Source organism: Harpia harpyja, chromosome 2 (genome assembly GCF_026419915.1).
Source record: "Harpia harpyja isolate bHarHar1 chromosome 2, bHarHar1 primary haplotype, whole genome shotgun sequence".
Taxonomy (NCBI): domain Eukaryota; kingdom Metazoa; phylum Chordata; class Aves; order Accipitriformes; family Accipitridae; genus Harpia; species Harpia harpyja.
In genome coordinates this window covers 78,083,208-78,097,533 of record NC_068941.1, presented here as the reverse complement: position 1 = coordinate 78,097,533, position 14,326 = coordinate 78,083,208, and the positions used below count along the sequence as shown (strand labels likewise).

At 38.7% G+C, this 14,326-nt stretch overlaps 1 protein-coding gene across 6 annotated transcripts in view; it reads right to left on the bottom strand.

Annotated features, from left to right (window-relative positions):
- Positions 1-3,395: 3,395 nt before the first annotated feature.
- SORCS2 (sortilin related VPS10 domain containing receptor 2) overlaps positions 3,396-14,326 on the bottom strand; it is a 586,176-nt gene continuing 575,245 nt past the window's right edge. For all 6 annotated transcript variants that reach the window (XM_052780552.1, XM_052780555.1, XM_052780553.1 and 3 more), the window contains one exon: positions 3,396-14,163. In XM_052780552.1, the coding sequence (XP_052636512.1) occupies positions 14,140-14,163 (24 nt within the window). In that variant the 3' untranslated portion in view covers positions 3,396-14,139. The remainder of the gene's footprint in view (positions 14,164-14,326) is intronic.

Below are 14,326 nucleotides of genomic sequence, written 5' to 3'. Positions count from 1 at the left end.
CCAAAATACCACTACACCCTAGATGATCATGGCGTTTTAATAGTTAGGTCCATGTAGTGCATAGTAACAATAATTAGAAAAAAAGAAACAAAACAAAAAAACCCCCAAAACACAACAAAAAAACCCTGGCAAATATCATGTGGTCTAAAATCAGCACATAGCTCTAGAGCCTGTCTGACTCGCACAAACAAGTGTTAAAAAAAGAAAACCACTCACCTAGCATCTCTGATACCTCCATCATCTGCTTTAGGATGTACAGAACATTATCCAAAGTCTGGGCACTGATAAACTCATATGGGTGATGGTACAAGATCAAGAAAGAAATCCAAAAGCATAGCCCTCTCCCTACAAGGAAAATTTTGCTAGTACAATGAAATTCAAGGGGAAAAGAAAGGTCTTTTCAGTGTGGAAAAAAAAAAAACTTGAGGAGGGGAGGGAATATGTTAAAAGGTTATAAAAATCAGCAGCAGAGTGGGGAATGAAATAATAGTCCCTGTCACTAACAGTACAAACTCTGAGGGTATCAGAATTAATGGGACAGGTTCAAAACAACTACACAGAGGTGCTTTCACTCACTGCCGAATTCAGCTACGGAACTTGTTGCCACAGAATTTTACAGATGCTAAAAGCTTATACGGGTCTGTAAACAATAAACAAAATTCGTGGCAGAAAAGAATTACTTAAGGCTATCAAACAGAAAGCTACCAGCTCCAAAGTGGAAATGTCCAGCTCTGGGGTGGATGGAGGCTGGAAGCGCATACTGGGTAAGTGTCCTCATGTGCTTCCCCTGTTCCCCTGCCATATTGCTATTAATAAGTGAAGCTGGTTTCTTTCATAGAAGACTATTTAATTTTTCCCACCAGCAATTACAAAAGCATTCCCTCCTATAAAATAATGTATCATGTTCTTTTCAATTTGATTTTTAAAGCAAGGATCTGTCTTAAGATCAAGACAATGCGTTATTATTCCTTCACAATATATTAGATAACTGAAAATTAAATTACAGCAAGGATATTCCTCTTCAATAGTCTCTCCTGATGACAAGGAAATAATTTTACTATTAGATTTTGTAGAATTACAGCTCAGTAGAATTACAGCTACATGTCCCGAGTTGAACTCAAGCGAAAAGCTTCATTCCTTGTTTCATTATTGATTTTTAAATAGACTTGATAATTGCTGTCACTGAATTATTCCTTGTAACTATTACTTTTTTAACCTGTTTTTTTTTAGCATGTACTGCTGCTTCTGATTTTTTTGGAGGTCAGCTTTTGGTGTGATGCTGTCATGGCAAGAATGGATCCTTTTATCAGGTTAAAAATACACTGAGCAGCATTTGTAGCATTTTGCTTCAGCTTTTGAAAACCATGAGGGTCAGAATACAATAACATTTTCACCACAGCAGCTGGATTCATATGAAAGCAAAGCATCTTTCAGGGCGCAAATCACAAAAAGAAAAAAAATGGAAAAGAAATCAGTGTCTTTTAATGGAAAACAGGAAAAAATATTGGCTGGTATTTATGACTCAGAAGTTTTATTATAGAGACATAATTTATGATGATGTTGCAACCAGTTAGGCTTCAAAATAGTGTAGCAATTAATGGCTTTGATGAGGACAGCAAAGGAAACAGAAGTGAAGTGATTATCTTATTCTTTTTTCCATGGAAATTGGTTTCTGAAGTTAAATAGCCCTTTAGGTTAAGTATTAGCAAGTTTCATTTGGTGTCTCATGGGAACAGCTTGTCCATGTCTGTTCTCACTCCTGCCCTTCCAACTCAGGAGCTTTTCTCAGAACTATTGGAACATCATTAAAAATAAGAGACTTCAGGGTTTCTTTTCATTTTGCTTTTATTTATATCGGAGCACTAAATTTGGAAAATGAAACGCAGTCACTTGAGATTGAACAGGCTGCTTTTTTAGTGATAAATTGCAGTTTAAAGTCCCAGCTAGTCACAATATAGGATTAAAGAACCTAAAATGACAACCATCAAAATGTTTTCTAGCTGAATTACACAAGTAGGGAAAGCTTCAAGCTTCATTTCTGAACCCAGCCTCACATTTAGCATGATGTGCCACAGAGTAGGATCATCTAGCCCATACTGCGGGGTTCCTCTGGCTGCAGAGTCTTTCAGCAGGGACTATGAGAAAGTGCTGAACTAGGGCAGACTGAGAAAATGAAGTTTAAACTTGCATTTTGGAAATTTTTTCATTCTACTTGCCCATCTTCTGAGCTTCAAAATATACCCACTCCATGAATAAATAATCCATTCATTGTCCCATTAAAACTTCATTGTATTCTATAAATTTTCTATGGCTAATTAAAAAATTGGTAAGTAATAGTTTATGTTGCTGCTTTGTCCCAGTATGAGGTTTAACAGGACTTCACATTGCACATCCACAACCACAACACTTAGCAACACCTCTGCTCTTCCCTGTTGTGGGCGTAAGGCATGAAAAGAACGGTCAAGTTTTTCTTTTACCAGCGTCAGGCTTTCCCTGGGAAGGCCAAGCTGCACAGCAGCAACTACCTGTCAGCAAACCATAAACTGTATTCCAACCCTAAATCTGAGCTAAGCCAGTAGCAGCTCACCTCAAAACTTTGAAGCAGGGAAGAATGTCCAAATTGCAGGGATGCATGACATATTCTGACTTTAGCAATTCAGTGACCTTTGCAAAGATAAGAGAGCACTCGCCAGGATCAGTAACAGCAACACCACTTTGAGAGCCAGAGTTTTGATTTGCAGACCCTCAATATTGCAAGGAGGATGCAGCTTCTATACAGCACAGGCAACTCTTCAGGAACACAGTGGGATAAAGGAAAGACAATGCAGTTAGTAAAGAAAAAAGAATAAATAAGGAGCAAGTAGTGTGTGAAGCCAATGAAAATGGAAGAGTTTGGAATAAAGACATGGGAAAGGCAGAAAAACACACACAGCTTTGTTCTGTTCATGGCTCTCTATTACAGGGAGATCAAGGCTGAAACCTGCTGAATTCTTTAGCTAGACAGAAATATTCAGCCTTTGATTCAGTGGAGTTCTAGAAGAACATTTATTTTTCTTCACCTGCAGTTGCATGGCTTCAGTCTCACCACAGAGCGTCACCCTGCACCAATTATACTGCAGCAACTCCACTCCGGAGGAAAAAGGGAAAAGGACTTTTCCCTTTTTCCTCCGGAGTGCAGTTGAGCTGCAGTATAGGAGGATGAAGTGGAGTAGCTAAAGTGGAGGAGGATGAAGCTTTGCTGCAGCCTTTGAGTTCAGTGCTGCTGAAGTTGAGTAGTTTGCTGCTAATTACTGACAAATCAAAACACACACACAAATTCTGGGGACTGGTTAAACCATTTTCCCTCAACAAATCCCATGAAATGCTTCACAAAAAAAAAAAAAAAAAGCAACCAATAGTTTAGAACCAAATTTTATTAAAGAAAAACCTGTAGTGCAGGTTCTCAGGACAAATGCATACCTTTGGATGCAGTGGAGTACACAGGTACGTATACAGTAGTTTGTCTGCTACATGTTTGGAAGCTGAAAGAGACTGTGATAATCTGTACTGCACAGTTCATCACCATCATTAAAAGTTGCCAAAAACTTGGTTGTGATCACTAACAGATACTTGGTTATGTGTGTGCACTACATATTGCACAAGACTTTTGATTAAGCTATTAATTGTGCAATTGAATCACAGTTAAGTGTTACATTAAGCATATTCAAACATATATTTGTTTTTGGTTTTTTTTCTCAAAAACAGCACGTCACTACAAAACTGCCATTAAATGTTACATATTTACAAAAATATACAAATAACACTTTTCCCCATTTATGACAATGCACCAGTTATGGATTAATTTCATTCTTCCCTTGAGCCCTGGTATTGTATACAAAGAAACCTGCTCAAAGTCAAGGTCTCCTGAAACAAAATTAGGAAAAGGCATGTACTGTTTTCACAAATACTAGAATGTGTGCAAGGGCAAAAGGAGAGGACTGCGTAGTCATGTATGTTAAAGGTATGGACTATAGCATACTTACGGCAACTAAGAGCCTTTACACAGATTGGAGGGGCCCCTTTGTCAGAAATATGGTTAGAAACACAGTGTTAAGCATTTGCTGATCATATTCTGGAAAAGCAGTTGCAAGTAGTTCAAAAACTAAAAGTTCTGCCTTGGTTGTAATTAGCTTACATCTACCCAAAATACTCTTGTGCTAACCATGAGAATAAGAATTACAAGTGAAAATCAGCCAGTCACCTGTGTGAGTACAGATGCAGTGAGATAACTGATTTTAGCCTGCAGCTGCATTTCAAATTCACCGTGGGTGAGTGCCTTTCTTCTGTAACAGAAAGCTGAACTGACAAAGTCTGTGGAACTGCACAGTCATAAATTAGGGTAGAATTTGGCCCTGTAATGCCGAATAAACAATGCTCCGCATGAACAACAGGGTAGCCAGAAATGCTTTGTGAATCTTCACAAGAAGTATGTCAAGTCTAGTTTTTATTTTATTGACTTTCATATCTTTACCAAGAGCTGTAGCTCTAATTAGCCAAAAAATATGATTTGGGCTACGTTTAATTACCAATTTTTTCTCCTTTTGTTCATAAGAGTAGCGCCAGCAAAATCTGTATGATTTATCTGTCCAAGTCTGGAATGTGAGATTTTGGACCCACCTGTGCTGCAAACAGCCACAGATGCACTGTAAATATGCCAGCATTCATCCTTTACTCTTAAAATGGAAAATTCTCCCATTCCAACTCTCATTATCTCTCCAAGTCTTCCTCCACTACTTAATCCAGGGTGAATTGATATTCCTAGTGCAGCTTCATAAATACAGAGCAATGATACTATGATAATTTCATTTGGGTGAGGAAGGGCAATAGCTGATGTCTCCTAAGACCACACTTGCAATGCATCACTAGTGTGATGTTCTTTAGAACCACCTCCCCTTTTGCAAAGAAACATATCTATGGTTAATGGAAAGGTAAATCACAGAAGTTGTACATATTTGTAAAAATAAGTGGTAAGTAAAGCACAAAAGTGAAAGCTTCCCAAAGTGCCCTGACAGCTGATGTTCCCCACCTCTTCCAATCTGCTATTCCTCTGCAAATTTTTTCTTGTATTTTTTTCTCAGCTACACAGAAGAGTATAAAAATGAGTTAATCCCCTTTTGACATCACCCCATCTTACTGGCAGAACCACAATCGGAGAAAAGCAACTCAGAAGAGGCTGGGATCAAAGGGAGAATTCAAGTATATGTCTCCATTTGATTACATTTTTCCCTCCAGAGCCTTCTGCATGGCACTAAGCGCAGCCCATGACTTACACCCATGAGGAAATAAATCATAGCTTGTCAGTGACAAATAAAAAAAGGAGCTGTACTCAAATGCCTGGTGTGTATATGAAATGGAGGAACTCTGTCTTCCTAAAATTAAAATTTCTAGTCATATGTTCAGTAAACTCCAGTGGCTGGTGTTTACCCGCAGGAATACTATACCAACTCATCCTCTCTAAACGTTATAAAATTACAGCTCATAGAGGGATTCCAGCAAATTACATTTAAGCGGTATAAATCCAAGACACAGACCCGATAAAATAATTCTCCTCCCTTGCTTCCTAGCTCAGTGCTGTGCTAAGAAGGAACACCATCAGCAAATGCCCTACAATCATCTCAGAAGTAAACTTACATTGGAGCTACCTCTGGAGTACACATGCATACATCCTGGCTCCTGGGAAGCAACCTCTTTTCCATGCACCTCAAGTAGGATGTTGCTGTAAGTCTTAAATTATAGGTAGAAATGTTGATGATTTTGCATGCTCCTGGTGCTGCATCAGTTTAGACTCATCGTTTAAAGTCTCTGTATGCAACCAGCAAAACTGAAAACAGTTACCATTATGAATTAAACTAAGCTCCAAGGCTTAAGCAAAACAAAATCAAAAACTCAGGGCAAAATCATACACACTGGTAACACTGACTTTCTCCCTACTCTTCCTTGTCCTGTTTAGTCTTGTGCTCTGCTCCCTCCTGCATCTCTCTCACATACGCTCCCTCTCTAACACAGGCTCTACCCTTCAAAGATACCACTGAGCTTTTCCATTATTGTATTCCCATTGACTTTTCCAAGCTCCTCCAACAAGAAGATTCTCCCAAACCTATCTGGTGACATTGCTTAAACTTGGATTTTATGGAACTTGAAAGCAAGCCATTTGCCTCTGCCTCTAGGTAAGGCTGCATACACACCCATCCCACAAACCTGACAAGTCAAATTGCTCCCAAGAGGAATGATTCCCAGTCCTGCTCCTCCATTAGCAATGGACCCTCTTCACCTCACCTATTCTTCAGCTTCAGGTTGTAACAAATCATCTAAAAGGTTACATACTACCTTGGGCCTCAATATTTCCCATACTGAAATACAAATGCAGCCCAATGGCCTGGCAAAGTGTCTTTTGCCCAACCTTGCTGCAGTTCTGTACCTGCCAGATTGAAGGGCTGGCAAAGCAAGCCAGCCCTTGCTGTGCTCCAGGAAACTCATGCAAACACTATGTCTCATCCCCATAACCCAAAATGAGGCAGAAGGAGGTATTTGGGAGATAATGGGTATAGCTGTCTGTCAATTAAATATATATTTTCCACTACAGACCAACAGCAAGCTCAATGTATACATGGATGAGGGAGGAAAAATGCTAGTTATTTATTCTTCAGGGAGGATAACACTCATTGATGTCTCAGACTAGAAGTATGTGCTCTCTGGGACAAGCAGCTGAGAGTAGTCCTGGAAAGGCAAAAGGGAAGAGTTCCAGAAAGATTCAGAGAAAATGAAAGACATAATTAAAAGTGAAAGGATTAAAAGAACCAAAAGTGGGAAAGAAACAGGAAGGATGGACTGCAGTAGAAAAGCACAGGGGAACTACATCAACCCAGAAAATAGCACAGAGCTCAGAGGAGAGACAGGGATAGGAAAGAGATCGTGATTCTTCTTGTTACCACTCAGGACACAGTAGGGTGCATATCCAAATAAAAACATGGATAGAAACAGAACATAAAGCAAAACAAAAACCAAGGAAGAAAAAAGTGGACTGTAAAGAACTGTCATCAAGAGAGGGAGGCAGGCAAGGCAGAGCAACGAACAGCAGCAGTAATGCAAAAGAATAAAAGGACAAAAAAAGGAGGGGGGAAGAAATGAGGAGAAACAAAAGAGAATGGAAATTCAGACAATCTTTTCTATAAAGTGTCACCAATTACTTAGCAAAAACTTGGAAGCATTAAACAATGCAGGTCACTTCTCTTCAGAGTTCAGCATCTCAAAAGATTAACCCCAAAGAGAGCAGTGTATTTCCAAGCAAACAGAGCCAGTGAATTGGGCATCTTCCTATGTTTGTGATGATATTCTGTAATCATAACCATTTAAATGCCCTTCTGTGAATCTGGGACTTATAAGTAAGTGATGTATTAAAATATTCTCCTTTAGACTAGCTTTATCATTTGCAAACTGCCTATGTGGATGTTACTGATGTTTGGGGTTTACACTTCTCCTTCTGCATAGTCCTGCCTATTCATAATCTGTGACAAGAATGTCTCAAAAACTGTATGGATACAAGTCTGTTGTTTCCCTATATGAGCTGTTCTCATTAAAACGCATCTCTTTCACCATTTCAGAAAGATTTTCTTTTCAAACTGTTTTAATTAATAAGCAAATGGTGTGAATTAATACTTTTTTAAAAAACAGAATAAGCCAATTCTTGCCCTTTGATCTGCAAGAGCAGACACTGTCAGTAAGAACTAAACGTAAGTATCAAAAGCTGGCTAAAATTAGCAACAAATAACATAGAAATGTAAGACATGCTAAGAAAGTTATTTGGAATGCCTGGCCTTCCTGGTGATTCATATACTCATTATACCATTAAAAATATGTGCAACAAAGGCATATTATTTAAGTAGTGCCATGTACTGCTGCATGTGTTATTGCTGCCCAGCGGGGCTTTATGTCCACTGTACCGCAACAAATCAGTGTAAAGATGCAAATTCTACAGAAACTCAGAAATCAAGTCCAATCAATAAAGCTCAAGTTTGTGTACTGCTTTCAAGTCAAGTGTTGCGAGGAAATAATTTTAAACAGAATTACTTGTGTAAGGGAAAGAATCCACTTTTCTCAGGGCTAGTAAATGTCACTCCTAAAAGAAAATCAATCTGGAAGGAGAGAGAGACAAAGAGTATGCAATTAAGAACATGTATTTTTAGAGATACTATTAAAAAAAGTATTTTAATACAAACCATAACAGCTCTTTGATAAGGATTTTGTTCACATAGCTATATTGTTGCACTTCAGAGTACATATTTCTAAGCCTTCCAGTATTTCTTTTCTTAGATACTGTCTTCCAGAAGATCTTCTCAGCTACCAGCACATAAACTAGCTGAAAATAGTAATTCTGACAAGCTTCACATAAGGAAAAAAAAAGAGATGAAAAGAATGAAAATCCTTCATTCGGTCATACATGGCTCCACAATTCATATTTTAAGTAATTTGCTACTCCATTTAACAGGAGGAAAAAGGCCAGGACTGAAGACTTAAAGAAATGAGATCTCACATATTAAAAATCATGAAATGAACTTGCTGTATGTATCAATTTCAGGGAAAAAAAAAGACATTTCTAAGATGAATGCATTCTTTAGTCTTCATACTATCCTTATGTACCATTACAGGGCCTTATTTCCCCAATAGTATGTATAATCCTCTCTACTCTATGCAACATACTTGAAAAGAAAGGAAAAATAAAAACTTTGTCCACATGACATTCCCATTCAGATCTGGGACATGAGCTGTTCTAGTCCATCTCAACATTGAGAAACTCTTCTGCACTCCCTCCAGCTTGAGTTTACAACAAGAATTGGAGGAAAATCTGCTGAGGTGATCAATCGGGTAGAAGGGACTAGTTTCCTGACTTAGGAAAGAAGATTAAAAAATTAAGAGTGCACAGCTTGACATTTCCCAAAGGCTGCGGGGTTAGGCTTTTAATTGCAAAAGCTAACTGGGGGTCTAAGTTATTTCAAAATTTGTCACTTTGATGATTATAATCTGAAAATAAGTGAAAAACATTACATATATATCCATGACAGGAATAAACATACATTTAAATGGCACTGAGAGGGCTAATACTGAAATACTGAAAGGAAATAAAGAACATGAAAATGCAGATTTAACATTAGGAAAATGGTCTGAGCAGATCCTGGAACTACTTCTGGGCAATTAAATGCTATTCTAATGGAAGTTTTAGAAAGACTTTCTCAGACTAGTAAGATTAGGCTATATGCCAATCTCGTAAAGAAAGTTGTAGAAGCAATGTGCAATTGGGACTAGAACAGAGAACATGAGCCAGGAAGCAGCTTTTTGGATGGACTTAGAAGACACAACAAAATTTTTCATCTCTAAAATCAATATTTGTAAAGGTAAATGCTTATAAATTTCTTTCTGGTGGAAAGCCAATATTTTGAGAGAAATGTGCAGTTACTTCCATCTAAAAGTCTGAAATAAAAATGAAGATAGAAACAATACAGCGGTATCAATCAATATACAATAACAACTCCAACTGTCAGGGATTGTGCAATGAAATAAAAATTTCAGTCTCTCTTTTCCTCTCAATGTTTCATTAATGAAAAATTACAAAATATTGTTTTATAGGAAACATAGGAAAACTCTGTGACTGAAATTGTCATCGATTCTGTCATCAGCTTAGCAACATTGTATTCAACTTGAAATAACACTAGAAATTCAAAGCTTATCAGAACCACTGGTTCATCATCAAAAAGTTACTGCAAACAAATGCATGTATTTAATTTCTTAAAAATAATACACACCCCCCCCCCCCATTTCTTTGAGCATGTATTTGTGTAAGAGGGATGGAAACCACTGCAGTTCCATTCTACTGACCTCTGTTAAAGAGACAGCATACAGTAGTAGAGTATTCCCACTAAAGTGATGTCTCATTGAACCTAAACCACAGCTAACCATCATAATCATGTCAGATGAAATCTGCTTTGCACTAGGAACTACTAATGGCAAAGTGCTGATTTGGCCCTGTCTGTCCAGAGGACAGTCATTTAACAAATCATCTACTTTATATGAATAAACACTTTACTCCTCTTTAAACTGGTCATTGAAAGCAGAAAACTCATCAGGAAGAATATAATTCAATGAGAATATCCAAAAAGAGTTCAAGGAAATTGGATGTGAATTGGAGATAACAACATCTTGCCTCAGGCTGGTACCTTCTATTTCTTCACAGCCATTTCCACCACTCTCTTCTACAGGGTATAAAAACATACATTGATTTATATTGCTTTTATTTTTGAGAAATTAATTTACACTATGTGTGGATTTTCCCTAAAGGTCTTCTGAGCATTTCTGAGCACTTTATATGGATAGACCACTCCAAAGCCATATAAAACATTCAATATCAAAAGGGAAAGCAAAGATACCAGCTGTAAATCTTGATGGCTCTGTTAGAATGGTTCAAATCAGTACAGCTTGGAGCACTCTGAAAAGTACAGGGTGTTTTTGAAAATGCAAATACATCAGAGTTTAAGATCAAAAGGTGTGAATGAGGCCAATACACTGCCAGTTTTGTTGGTTTCAGTATAGTTCAATATCAATGTTGGTAAGTATCACTGTACCCATTATTATAAGGCTTTTGACCAAATAACACTGCAGAAAAGTAAATTTAAGATACTAGTGTATAACAGCAAAATTACGGCCAATGTTGCAATGCTACCACATAACAGTACGTTCCAATAACAGTTTTAAAATAAAGTTACCTTTTTTTTTAACAGTGATGTACCTTTTTCAGATTATGCATTTTTTACATTGTACATAATTGCATCTGGTTTCAGCAGACTACCTTTAATAACAGCAATAATTACATGTGAAACAAAGAAAGCGAAACTATTAATAATTTATGCTCAGAAAATTCTTTCACTCTGAAGATCCTGAACAAACAGTGATTAATTGAGCCTCACAATACCCCTGTGAGGTAGGTAATTACTATCAGCCCCATTTTACAGGTGGGGAAACTGAGGCACATACAGGTTAAGTAACTTGCCCAGAGTGCGTACAGAATACAGGTACCTGACAGCCATCTTGTTTCTTAGCCATCAAATCACCCTTCCCCACTAACAAATTTAACTGGAATATGTACAAATACTGCACGTCTGTGTGCATGCATGCGTGACTAGCGTTTGTGCATAGAAACAACTCTGTTTCTGTATAAGAATGCATCAGGATCTTAGATACATATAAAGGATAAAATGCTAAGATGTCATGGATGTAGTTCAAGAGATTCAAAATGTAGCCCTAGTGAGACATTTCATTTAAAGATAAACCAAGACACCATGAATGGGAAAATGGTAATGGTATTTTCTCAGTTTTAAAATAATTCGTTTTAAAGTTATTCTTGCCAGGGAATCAAAGGCTTCCTTTATTATCTGCTGGGTATTATTAATACAGTTATGGCAATACCGACAACTCATTAGAAAACAATGTTTTTAAGACATGACAAACCAACCTCACAGGAGTGCTGCATGAATCAAATTAATAAGCATCGAAAAACATTATTACAGGCACTATATTGTGCTAAGTGTTAATTAGAGTACCAAGCGGTTAAATATTCTACGGTGTTCCAAAAGATTCCTGTTATCAGAGACACAAATCACCCTGTATTAAATGTATAAAAATAGCTGTGAAAGCATAAATTAGATGTGTGACCTAGCTGCAACAGTGTCCTTTGCCAACCCGACAAACCGTGGGAAAACAACTCCGAGCTAGAACTTCCATCCCATCCCTTGTCCATGAGGCTAATCTGCTACTCACCTGCCCTATACAAATAACCCACTTCAGATTTATTTCACAGGAACAAGTAAGCTGTTTGCAATACTATTTTATTCTCTGTTCCAGCTCATTTCCACTAGAAAAAGCATAAAGAGCTGGTGAGAACAGAAAGACCTCTGGTGCAACGATCCCGAGAGTTTCCAATGCACAGCACATTTTGTATTTACGCTTCGCTTCAGGGAACCCAGACTCAGATACACGTAACACCTTGGATTTCTACACAGTCTGGCATACAACAGTCAGCAAGAGCATTGCTTCTCCGTAAATTGGTTTACATGGCACTCTATAACTACATAGGCAGAAATTTTAGAACAATTTTTGTAATTATTTTCCTGAGCAGTTTGCAAGCGCTTTTCAGAATCTTCACTTAAACTTTTTCACCTAGTTCCTTACAGTAAGTTTATAATCTAGATTTTCTTGTGCTTTACACATACATCCTGCGGGGTTAGTGAGAGCCTACTACACTGAATTATTACATCCCAGTCCATTGCATTTGATGACAATATGCTCTAGGATATCCACAGCTACATGGAAGAATGACTTCAATGCATACGATAATTTTAAGACAGTCCTTTTCTGTCTTACCAGCATTATTTTCTGTTTGTTTATTCAGAAAGATGTAGTTAGCTATCTGTATCCTCCTTAAGCAAGGTGGTGTGCGAGCTTGCCACTACATCAGTATGACATTCAGTGAGTAAAGAGCTATTTATTCTCTATCGAAGGCAAAAAGTGAAGAGATTATATAGGTTTCTGAGAGAAGCATCCTAATCCCAGGCAGCTGTGACACATAGGATGCCAGATGTTTAAACTCATCACACCACAGTCCGTTTCCTACACGGCTCCATAAACCTCAGGGAAACGACCAGCGGGGTGTGGATTCACCGCACAGCCATTCCCAAGGGATGCAGGGGTCAGGACTAGGAAACTCTGACCCAACTCACAAAATTGGGATTAGGAAACTCTGACCTGATTCACAAGCCTTTCTGCAGGCAGCTCCTTCAGAAGCCCCACTGCCCGCCCTGCAGAAATGGGGGCCGGCGGTGGTAGGGACTGAGTGACACCCTGTGGTGACGGAAAGGAAATACGAACCCCTAAATCACAGCCCATCCTCCCTCCCCATGACCCTCTGGATTGTCAAACCAACCCGAGCGGCAAAGGTCAGCTCAGAGTTTGCCCACCCCTGTCTGCCAGGGCAAACAGCCAGGGAAAATCCCAAAGGATGCAAGTGGGAAGGGGACAGTGGTGAGCTACCCAGTCCTGCCCGGAGGAGAGCTCCGACCTACCTGGCACCTCTGCCCTAATAGGAAGTTTTAAAAAAATAACCATACTAAGAAAGCGACTTAAAAGAGGTATTTACACTCTCTGCAAATTTAAAAAGAGATGGGCCACCAGCATGGGGTTTTACAGGGTAACTCATCCGGCAGCTGCCATCGTCCTAAAGGTGCTCGCTTATGAGACAAGAAGGGAGCAACTGAAATGACTGTCCGCAAGTGAAGGCACCTGGTCTGGAAATAGCATCAAGCTGGTGTTTTTCTTTCACATGGGGTGGGACTGGGAAAGATACTGGTGCTGATGGTTTGTCAGGACTTGCTGAACTTACAAGAGCATTATCCTATATTATGAGATATCTTAATTAACACTTTACTTCCTTTAATCCACAGAAGGGCCTAAGCCTAAATTCATTAGATTGTCTGACACATGTTTAAGTTAAGAGCTTGTATCGACTAGAAGTGCATTTGTCTCCTCGCTCAGTCCTCTCCCAGTACAGAAACACTTGGCCTCCTAAAAAAACGTCATCATGATCAACCAACCATCTGTTCTGGTCTAGTCGCTTGTGTAAAAATCACCTTTTCCGGCTGATGAGTCCCAGCCTTCCGCTGAATACCTCAATTAAAAATATAATTAAAAAGTTACAGTCAATCCTTCTAAAAATAAACCTAAAGAACTAGAGCATATACAGAAAAGAAACAAGGTGGCATTGAAGGTGCCTAGGGCTACAAATTTGCTACCATAGTTTGAGTTTCAATTGGAACGAGTTCCCAGGCCATAGAGTCAACACAATGCGTATTATCCTTCTCCCTTGGTAACTGATGAAGGATGCTTTTTTCCACGGGACTGATAAGAAACCTCCTCTCCACCAGCATTTACAGCCATATTTGCAATTTTGTGACATCACCAGGGAAAAATAAAACGATACAGAGAAGAGTCTTTCGGTTTTTGTGTTCAGCTGTAAATATCAGCTAACCAGGTAACTGTGCATCTCTCTGGAGTTGATGCTCAAAACCACGCCTGAGTGATTGCCTACAAAAATAAAGAAACAAAAGGCCAGCATTAGTGTATTTCAGGCACTTCACAATAAATCCCCCTTTTATGGCAGGGACAAGTCAATCGCATAAAGAGAGTGGCTTTATCAAACAACAGGTCAGGTGAAGGTTGGTGCAACAGCTCCATGTACCTACAGCAT